At 33.6% G+C, this 11082-nt stretch overlaps 4 protein-coding genes and 1 non-coding gene across 5 annotated transcripts; 3 read left to right on the top strand and 2 right to left on the bottom strand.

Moving 5' to 3' along the window:
• Positions 1 to 427: 427 nt before the first annotated feature.
• Positions 428 to 509, top strand: Kpol_1009trna2. The gene has a single exon. It is a non-coding gene; the product is annotated as a tRNA-Ser (tRNA).
• Positions 510 to 2846: 2337 nt separating this feature from the next.
• On the top strand, positions 2847 to 3599 carry Kpol_1009p28 (HAD family hydrolase; the record flags this gene model as incomplete). Its single annotated transcript, XM_001643688.1, has 1 exon — positions 2847 to 3599. One exon carries the CDS (start codon positions 2847 to 2849, stop codon positions 3597 to 3599), a length of 753 nt encoding a protein of 250 aa, XP_001643738.1.
• A 1470-nt stretch (positions 3600 to 5069) lies between these two features.
• On the bottom strand, positions 5070 to 6653 carry Kpol_1009p27 (cytosine permease; the record flags this gene model as incomplete). The annotated part of the gene is made up of 1 exon (XM_001643687.1): positions 5070 to 6653. One exon carries the CDS (start codon positions 6651 to 6653, stop codon positions 5070 to 5072), a length of 1584 nt encoding a protein of 527 aa, XP_001643737.1.
• Positions 6654 to 8275: 1622 nt separating this feature from the next.
• PET117 (Pet117p) lies at positions 8276 to 8569 on the bottom strand (the record flags this gene model as incomplete). Its single annotated transcript, XM_001643686.1, has 1 exon — positions 8276 to 8569. The coding sequence occupies one exon, from the start codon at positions 8567 to 8569 to the stop codon at positions 8276 to 8278; it is 294 nt and encodes a 97-aa protein (XP_001643736.1).
• A 335-nt stretch (positions 8570 to 8904) lies between these two features.
• Positions 8905 to 9288, top strand: Kpol_1009p25 (RidA family protein; the record flags this gene model as incomplete). Its single annotated transcript, XM_001643685.1, has 1 exon — positions 8905 to 9288. The coding sequence occupies one exon, from the start codon at positions 8905 to 8907 to the stop codon at positions 9286 to 9288; it is 384 nt and encodes a 127-aa protein (XP_001643735.1).
• Positions 9289 to 11082: the final 1794 nt, after the last annotated feature.

Here is an 11082-nt window from a genome sequence, read left to right as displayed (position 1 = left end):
AATTATTATTACAATATACAACTTAATATATTAATCAGTATATCTACCTACTGGTTTGTAGGATTACTTTGGCTCATTGTGGTCACTCTGTTACTAGATAACTGGATCATTTCTTTATTCTGATACATAGTTACTTAATATATGACGTTACATAAGGTTCTTTTATACTTCAAGATGCCTTGAAGAATTTTCACTTCGGACAGACACTCGTGAGACATGATAATATGGCTTTATAAGAAAAGTCACATGACTAATGTCAGCACTACCTTTAGCTTATACTAATATATTAGAATATAGTACACATATTACTTCTTTAACTAATATAATACTTATTCACTATTATATAATAACCGGTCAAAACAATACAAAAAGAATGGTGACACAGAACGGTAGATGCCCAGATTACAAAAAAAGTCAGAAAATTGTTGGCACTATGGCCGAGTGGTTAAGGCGACAGACTTGAAATCTGTTGGGCTCTGCCCGCGCTGGTTCAAATCCTGCTGGTGTCGAATTTTTTGGTAATCTGAAAATTATCATCATTAAAGGATATACGTTAAATTTCAATTTACGATAGCTTGCTGGAGTATGTCAATTACATCATATATTTTATTTTTGGTAATTTAATTAAGGAAATCCACTTAAAAGAGGCTAAACAGATAGCACGTTTTTATGATGTACGCTATCAACACATACACTTCTCATTTTCAAATGAAATTGTGTCAAAAAACAAATCAAGACGATACAAGCCACAGGATTCCACTGTTCACCCACAAGGCAGATTGAGATATTAGATGGGTCAAAAAAAAAAGAATCTATCATGATTGTATACCGATAACTAACCAACTTAATAGATAATACCCTCACTTTAGGTTCTTTAACCATCCTGAGACAATGAATAAAAAATTCTTTTGATATCAGTAATGCTATTAATCTTAACGTTACACAACTTGATTCTACTTCACCCACAAAATAATGAAATAAAGTCCCTCTTTCTCTATCAAGGCTAGGGATTTGAGGAAAAAAAGAAACCTGTTAATTGTCTTTTCTTTTGACCACAAGAGCCCATGAGATAATCCGATATCCCATTTTTTTCCAATATTTCTTGTTTTGTCCCAAATTATTATCTCATCATTACAGAGGAAAAAATAGTCAAGGATCATCATTCGATATTGACCCAACATTCAATTTGGGCTAATTCCCTCAGCAACCACTCTTTCTGAAATTGAAACCAAACTTCCACTAATTTGACCCATCCCAAAATCAATACTTGCTTTAGCACACGTTAGAGAAATGAAATTTGCATGTTTTGGAAGCTTTGGGTCTTTGGGTCTTTGGGTCTTTGGGTCTTTGGGTCTTTGGGTCCTAATGTCTCTCTGTCTGTCTCTGACTCTACCTTCCCTTTTATTGCTACTGGAACTCCTTGCAAGTATTTTTTTGACCCACGTTGCAGCTTCCAGTAGTTTTGACCCTCTTGCTTATGTGGTGGCTAGTCTTGGGCATCCACTAATTGTACAGCCTAATTAAAAACAACAGTAAATTCCATAATTTTGAGCACTTCGAGCCATTTTTTATCCATTTTTTTGTCCCATCCGAAACAAAATACCAAATTGGGTCAGAGGTATCTCGCTTCCACTTTTCTTGACCCTCGCTTTTGTTCCTCCCCCCACGAGGTTCCTTAATACAATTGAAAATGAAAATTTAGGAAAAATTCTCGTTTCTTGAAGTTTTTCCGAATTTCTCCCACGTCGTTTCAGTGTGAAGAATCAGCGATCATGCAAGTTTTACTATCTTTCTTCTATTTGGTCCACTGATGGGCCAACTTTGTCTCGTTTCTCATATCGAAATTTATCCTCGTTTCCAAAACATATCTGTCTTGTTTTTCTCATTTCTTACAGAAACGCAGCAACGATTCTGTCTGTCTCCCTGACCCAGCATTTCAATTTTTTTTTTCTCTTTGTCTGCCACTGGTTATTCAAGAATCCCAGAAACCAGTTAACCCAACAACAGGAAACTAGCAGTAGCAGCAGCAGTAGAATCATTATTACTTTTTTTCTTTTATGAGGCAGATTAAAAGGCAAAAAAAAGAAAAAAAATTGTTAACGCAAAACAAAGAAACTGGGAATTCCTCTTGTTGACAACTAGCTGCAGGAGATGCACATGTATCAGACATCACAATCATTATTGCCTTCTTGGATCAATAATTGATCATTTATTTCTATTTTTTCTATCTGTCCCATTCGATACTGGCGACAGTTTTTTGTTTTTTGGGACCTCTACCCAGAGTGTTTCTTTTTCCTGTTTCTTGTTTTTATCGCTCGAGGGCTCAGCGGTTTGGCTGTTGTTGTGCTGCTGTTTCTTACATGTTATCAGTTCTAATTACGTAGAAGCGTTTCTTTTTATTATTTATTATCTATTATTTCATTCAGAAAAAGAAAAAAAAGTAAAGTATGGCCAAACTGAAAAGAAAATAAGGTGCTCGAGACGATGCTGGAAAAGAAACGAAACGAAGCGAAGTGTAGTTCGAGTCGTTCGTCATATGTATGTGACCCATATGGCTATCTATCTTAATAGCCTCATCGATAGGAAATGAAATGCACTATTGTTTTCTAGTAGAGATTTGTAGATTCTTTTTACTGATATGTTTTTTCTTATGTCAAATAGCCAACTTTTAGATTTAATTTACAATTTTAAAAATATATATAAGGGCATCAACCATTTAACTTTTTACAAATATTTTAATTTCATTTAATTTTATTTTATTATAATTCTATTTTATAAGTCATCTCATAAGATACCATCAAGTAATCAATTACTTTACTACAATAACAACTATTAATACATTAAACATGTCTATGACTCAAAAACCAGTTTCTTTGAAAGTTAACGCTGCTTTATTCGATGTCGATGGTACTATCATCATCTCTCAAGCCGCTATCGCTGCTTTCTGGAGAGATTTCGGTAAAGACAAACCATACTTTGATGCTGAACATGTCATCCACATCTCTCACGGTTGGAGAACTTACGATGCTATTGCCAAGTTTGCTCCAGATTTCGCTACTGAAGAATATGTCACCAAATTAGAAGGTGAAATCCCAGAAAAATACGGTGAACACTCTGTTGAAGTCCCAGGTGCCGTCAAGTTATGTAACCAGTTGAACAGTTTACCAAAGGAAAAATGGGCTGTTGCCACCTCCGGTACTTATGAAATGGCTCACAAATGGTTCGATATTTTAGGTATTAAAAGACCATCTTACTTCATCACTGCTAACGATGTTAAACAAGGTAAGCCACATCCAGAACCATACTTAAAGGGTAGAAACGGTTTAGGTTTCCCAATCAACGAACAACACCCAGCTGAATCTAAGGTCATTGTCTTTGAAGATGCTCCAGCTGGTATTGCTGCCGGTAAAGCTGCTGGTTGTAAGATTGTTGGTATTGCTACTACCTTCGACAAAGAATTTTTGATCGAAAAGGGTTGTGATATCATCGTCAAGAACCACGAATCCATCAGAGTTGGTGGTTACAACGCTGAAACCGATGAAGTCGAATTCATCTTCGATGAATACTTATACGCTAAGGATGACTTGTTAGAATGGTAATCATTTTAATGTCATTCCTTTATCTTCGATAGATTTATTTTTTACTTTTACCTTAAATGGCTGGCACTATTTTTTTATTATCTAATTTTTGATAGAACAAGAATAACAAAAATAACAAAAAAACTTTAGGATACATTTTTTTATATTTCATATATATTTTGATAGAACAATAATAATAATAAGCATAAAATTTTAACATTAAACATTTTATTTCTTTCATTAATCTTGAGCAAAGCATTTATAAAGGAGTTCCTATTTGGTCATCATATAGGTAACTGATTCATCTGTTGTGTGTGTATGTTTTTAATTGTAGCAAAAACATACAGGGGATATCTATTACCTAATACTGCATTAATTCCTGTACATATAGATAATGAAAGCACGTGACACAATATTAATCACATATATTCACATATTGTTATGTCTCAATAACTCATTACAATGACACGACAAGTAGATTGTGTATCAACTTGCCTTTGAAAAATATTATAGAGGCAATGAATTAGAGCCAGTACATATGTATATTATACCTATTTTGTAATTACTTGGGTACACCAAATACTTGCGCTGTCAACTTCCACCTGCCAACATTATTATGTTTAAAATTATCGATGATAAATTAACCACCAAAATTAAACTAAAACCTTTTAGATTTCAAGAAAATACGAACCTCTAGAAGTGATTTTGTTACTCCATTTGAAATACCTGTCTCTTAGTAATTATTTTAAATGCAAAAATCCAAAAGGCACTTAGTTTTCAGTTTCAGAAGTCATTAAAAATATGATCTCAATAAGGTCACTGTTTTTATAAATGTCTATTAATCAATATTATTTTTGTGATAACTAAAATTATAACTACTTTTCTTTTAGGTTAGTCAAGAATATTGTTGTCTTAATAAATAAACAAATAAGAGATCTTATTTGTTTGCTTTGACAAATGGAAATAAGTCTACTATTGGATTTTGAATGCTCTGCTATTTCATATTACTTATAAGAGGATTTAGTAACACTCTGGATTAATTTATTATTCTAATATCTGTAATTAATTTCAAATCAAAATTTGGTAGAAATGACTTCTTGAAGGATCTTAAATCAATTATCTCTAACAAAGTGCTTTAATAACAAATAATCATTTATAAAAATATTTAGAGCTTTTCATAAGTTTTCCTTCAGTAAATCTACCTAATCTATCACTATATTAATCAATACTTAAAAAATGACCATTACATCAAAAGTCTTGGCGAAGATGAGAAAATTACTCTTGACTTTTTTGAACCTAATAAAGTTCTGTAGTGAAGAAGAAAACTCAGTACGAGTCACTAGCAGATCAAAATCTTCCAAATAAATATTTAAATGTCATTTATTTTTATATGCTTGATGATTTTATTAAATTATATTACACTGAAAGTTATTATATACCGACAAAATTTTCTATAAGTAGATTCATTAATTATTACATGGTGATCGATATCTAGCGACCAAAATATTTAAGTTCAAGTGGTCTTACTAAATTGAAAACAATGAAAGCCCAACTCATACCTAACTCGAAACCAATATCACCACCACCTTTGTCACCAATTAATCTACCTAATTCACCAGTCCAGTATGTTTGGGACATACCCAATGCTACACCGACTGCACCAACGAATAAAGCAGAAGTACCGGCAATACCAATTGGTAATTTAGCTGGATTATTCCAATCTTCAACGTTGTAACCTTTGAAACCCTTTCTATAGATAAAATGTTCTGAACATGAGATAGCGACATAGATGGATAAATAATAACCAATAGAATTCATGAAATTTTCCATAAATGATTCGAATTTGTAAACTGCAGCAATAGAAATACCTAAAACAAATACGTTACCTAGTAAAGTCCAAATAACTCTTGGAATTTTAGCGAAACGATCCCATAAAGCTTGTACTGATAAAGCAATTGTATACATATTTGGAATGTTGTTAGCAACAGTTGACATTGCTAATACAACACAACAGAATTGACCGAAACCATGTAATGAATCTTCAACTAAAACTGCATAAGTTAAACCACCCATAGCATTTTCGTTATAATATTCCATCCATCTTGGATTGTTAACTGCACCCATACCAACGGCAGCACCCAAAATCATTGTAAATAACAATGGGAATAATAAACCGAAAGCTAGAGAGAAAAAGATTTTAAATTTATTTGTATTTCTTGGCATGTAGACTGTGTAATCTGCTGCATAAGTAGTCCAACCAGCAGCAAAACCATAGACAGCACAACCAAATGATAAGACACCAGCTGCTGTATTAGCACCACCATTCCAAGGACCATTAGAAAATTGACCAGAAATTTTCATACGTGCAATGATGACTAAGAAGACAGCAAAATTTGGTACCCAAGACCATTTTTCATAGGCATGAATGACGTTATAACCAAAGAATGAAATTAAAACTGTACCGATTACAATGATCAAACAACCAGCCCAAAGAGGCATTTGGTGTGGAGAGTTAACCTCATTTAATAATTGAGCTGAGACGACAGTATTAACAACACCCCAACCAATACAAGCAATAATATTAATAATTGCAAAAATTCTTGCAGTAATATTACCACATAAATAACGAGTTAAAACCATCTGTCTTAAACCGAATTCTGCACCAAATACAGAGAAGAATGCGACTGAACTCATACCTAGAATATTGAAGAAGAAAATAGTTAAAACAGAAGTACCAAAGTTCAAACCGTAAATAACAGGACCTAAAGCACCCAATGCATAAGAAGCAATAACCATATTTGCGGAAAACCACATTGAAGCTGCATTGATAATCGAATCATCAGTCTTTTCTTCGTCAGTGACAGGTTCGATACCTTTTGCTTCAGCATTAACGACAGCAGCTAATCTGCTGAAAAAGGATAACTTTGTTTCTTCCACCGATTCCTCACCAGAGAATTCATTATATTCCTCTTCATATGCATCTATATCATTTGTAGATGCCTTGAAGTCTCTTTTATTTAGCTCATAACCTTCAACTTCATACTCATAATCTTTACTCCCACTAGAGTTTTCCATATTGAAATAGGATAAGGGATATATGTAATTTGAATATTAAATAAAACGACGTAAATTCAATAAGTATCTTTATATGTCTACAATACTTTTCCAATCCCTTGACTCAGAAAGAGTATGTGTGCGAGAGAGATCGAGATCTGGTATGTACGGTGACCAATGTGTAGTTATATGAATAACTCTTGCTCCCAATCAATCCAAAGATATAGGAAAATTCAAGGAAATAAAATTGTATCTTCAAGAGTATCAATAAATTATAATCACATCCTTATATATATAATTAAAAGGATGGCTTGAACTTGAACTGGGTTCAGCTCATCTCTAACTCATCGAATCAAACTATCTTTACAAATATTTTCACTTAGCTCTCTGTACTGAAAAATTATTCACCTGTTTCTTTTTTTTCTTTCTTATTTTTAACAGCAAGATTTGTAACAGAACTTGTTACTGCTGCTCATGTAAGGTGCCTCACCTCCCAAAATCTGGCTCTTGCTCTTCGAGTAGAGTAGAGTAGAGTATATTAGAAGTGGAAGTAGAGTTTGATCGAATCGAATTGAATTTAATCCAATCCGATTTAATTCATTCCACACCAGGCCGTTGCAGTCAACACAGTCGACTAAAAGTTCATCAAAGTGAGATAACATCGTAAGAGCAAACAAGCAATCGTTAGGCAGAGTTAAACTGAAAAAGAGAGACAAAGTCCAGGTAAGCACATTATGATCAGAATTAAGAAGACATTTTGACTTGGGTGATGAATGAATAGTTAAATGGTGAGGCAACCAGACGAGAATTCAAGTACAAGCAAGATAGTTGGTGATGATGAGTCTATCATCAGCATCTGTTCAAAGAATGCTAAGTAGATAAATAGGCGATAGAGATGAGATTAGATTTAGTAAGTAACATTTTAAAATTAGATGGCTAATTTTAAAAATTTGACTTGACTTTGTTAGGAATTTGATTTCTTTTGCCGTTATAGTGTTATTTGCTGCATGGAAGTTGGGTCACTGTTTCTTCTTATCGATTAGGCCATTGATTGTTTGATTAGTAGTCTTTCTTTTTCGATTGTAATTGTAGTTGTTTATGAAGATGTCTTGCAGTTTAGGATCATGAAATAATGTTATTAAAATAGTGTTGGTGATAATGATGGATAATGACGGATAGTGCCCCCTTGTTCTGCTTTACCACCTCTTCTCTATTTTTATCTAAATTCTTATCGATTGACTTGGCTAGTTCAAGTAAGTTGTTGTTAGTATTCCCGGGTCATTCTAGTGTATTTCTGTTTTTTTCTTTTACTGCGTTTTTCCAGTTTTTCCAGTTTCTTAATTACATTATATTGCCTGTTTAATTTAATTTTTTCATCTTATGGTTTAGTTGTATTACTTGATTAATTTGTGTTTATCTGTAAAAGACTCTATTCTATTCACACTGTTACTTTTTAGCATCCAGTATGAGTAAATAAATATTGTTGTTTGGTTTTTGGTAACGTGACTTGTTGTAACTTATATTAATTATTTACAGAAATTATATATACATAAATACAAATACAATTATAGATGTTAGTGACAGCATCTTTTGAAAAGAGTTTATGGATATGGGTAATAGTTGACTACCATGGGGAATCCTTGTTAATCTTTCGAAGGTTCCTTCGTGATCTCTCCAGATAAGGGTTGTATAGCCTCATATTTCTTCCTTAATTCTTGCTGTAATTCATGATCTGTCTTATTAAATAATCGCTTACGTTCCTTTTCTTGTAATTCTTGTTCTTTTTGTAGTTTCTTTTCTGCTACCCTTTTAGCATCTTTAATAGGACCTTGCATCAATGCTTCTCTCTCCATATTTTGCAAAAGATGTACTCCTACAATAGTGCATCCTGTAAGTAAGCATGATAAACCCAATGTTATTTTACTTGCTCTACTCATTACAATTCCAACACTCGCTTTACACAATTCTTTCCTACCTTGGATCCGATGAATCTTGTCAATCCAGGCTGAAAGAAACACCTTTTCTCATAAACATCCCTCTATGTTTCAAATCTATAGTTAAATACAACTCGTAATTGATATTTACTCATTGATTAAATTTTCACTTTTCCCTATTTTACCGTGAAAATTTAGCCTTAATCGAAATAATTAAATCCTTATATATAAAAGTATATTCGCACATGTAAAATAGGTATAACGTATATATCAATTGACCTATACCTACCTAGAGATCAAGATCGAATTGTAACTACAATTGGAATAATATAAAAAAAATGGTTGAAACAACATCTGTCTTTTGTCCTGATGCCCCACCACCAGCTGCTTCATATTCCCATGCTGTTAAGGCAAATGGTATGATTTATGTATCTGGTCAAATTCCATATACTAAAGAAAATAAACCAATTGGTGGTACAGTTAGTGATCAGGCAGAACAGATGATTCAAAATGTTAAAAATATTTTAGAATCTGCCAACTCTTCATTGAACAAGATTGTTAAAGTTAATGTATTTTTAACAGATATGAATCATTTCCAAGAATTCAATGTAGTTTATGCCAAGTACTTCAGTGAACATAAACCTGCAAGATCTTGTGTCGCTGTAGCTGCATTGCCTTTAGACAACATAATGGAAATGGAAGTTGTTGCTGTTGAAAATTAATTTTAATTTAAATATTAATTCTAGTAAGGGCATATCACAACTGTCACCATTTACATTTACTTTTACATTTTACATCTAAATATACATATATTTATATACATAAGTGCAGAATCATGTCTAATATAATACACATCATTCATTAAATCTTTGGATAGAGAAGCATTACTAGAAGATAACATGTCCTTCATTGTACCCACTTGACTCAAATATCTTAACCATCCAGTACCTTATGCAGATGAAGAAGGTCACAAATTGTAGTGGAGGATAGATTGCTCTATCTGAACCACCCATAGATCACATGATCGTACACTACAATTACAAGTGACTACAATACCAAACAATGTGTGGGTGCTAGATGTGTGGGTGTACTGCACAACAATCATTTTTTCTTGGTTGGCGCAGAGTAATTAGTTTCCAAAAAAACCAAAAATACCAAGAAACCAAGAAAAAAGTAAGAGCGATGACGGTGGATCGGGATTGTTTTTCTAGAAGGAGAGACCGTCCTATTTTTCCTTCTGAGCTGTGAAGAGGAAACTAACGCGTTCCCGTCTACCAAGTGACCATTACAACAAGAGTATTAGGGAGAAGCGAATTGGAATTGTGTTTATTTCCCACTCCCGTGTAGCTGGGATTCTCTGTCTGTCGAGGCCTGAAATATTTTTATTTTCAATGAGAGAGGAACCCAAGCGACGCACATTTCGAAACCGAGACACTCATCTCAATGTTGAAATTTCACTTTGCTTCTCTGGATGCTTCTCAGTGAATTGGACGCGAAGCAATAGCAAAAGTGAAACTTTCCAAAGCTCATCGACTGAATGAGCGTAATCGATTCACTAATTGATAGCTATAACATCTTTTACTACTGTTGAAACTTTTTTTCTTGCATCAACCTTAAGCTATTCTAGTTAGTGTGAGAAATGGTGAGAACTCAAGCAATACTACAGCCAAAACTTCAATCCTGATTATAATACTTCCAATGAATGCTGTTTGTTTGCAATCCAATCCAACTTGCAATTATCCCAATCAAATGCATCCTCTGTCTGTCTGTCTATCTGCCTCTCAAACCCACGACGCTCTAGTAACCAAACCATAGTTAGATATCGTGGTAATTGCAATAGTACTTTGCTTTGAAACTTTTCAATTGATGAATGAAACTAACTTCTATCCAATTCCATTCTGATAGTTTAGTTTGCTATACTGAATGAATGAATTAGATGATGAGGATGAGGAAGAGCTCTGGATGGCGATGTGTGATACACCAACATACTATTAACTATCATCAATTTTCATTGTCCACTATGGAAAATTGGTTTGGCCTACAGNTCTGTTCCTATCAAACTAGTTCTCAAAATTTGTCTTTTCTCTCTAGTTAACTACTGGTAATCTATCTATCTAAGGGTCTATCTTGGTAAATAAAATATCTATTATATCAAGAGGTAGGGGAAATTGGAAGTATTTCCTATTGGTATACTTGTCCAATTATAAGAACTCAGCAGAAGGACTTCCCAGATGCCCTCACGGGTTACTTTCAAAAGAAAAACCACGGGTGTAATTGGATTTGTTAATTTAAAAGCAATTAAAGGGAAGGCTGAAAGAAATGGTTTAATCCTTTCGGATATTAAGAAATTACGGGTTGAAAATCCTCTCCAAATTTGGAAATGTTTATAAAAATTTTTTTTTCTTTCCAACAGAAAAAGAACATTTAGAGGTTCTTTTACCCAAGGTTAGCCCGAAGAATTATCCTCAGGGGGAAACCAGAGCTGTGCCACACCAAACAGATTCCACCCGCACAAT

This window comes from Vanderwaltozyma polyspora, genomic scaffold (genome assembly GCF_000150035.1).
Source record: "Vanderwaltozyma polyspora DSM 70294 KpolScaffold1009 genomic scaffold, whole genome shotgun sequence".
Taxonomy (NCBI): Eukaryota; Fungi; Ascomycota; class Saccharomycetes; order Saccharomycetales; family Saccharomycetaceae; genus Vanderwaltozyma; species Vanderwaltozyma polyspora.
Note: the sequence above shows the minus strand (reverse complement) of the source record. Positions and strands in the feature narration are given on the sequence as shown.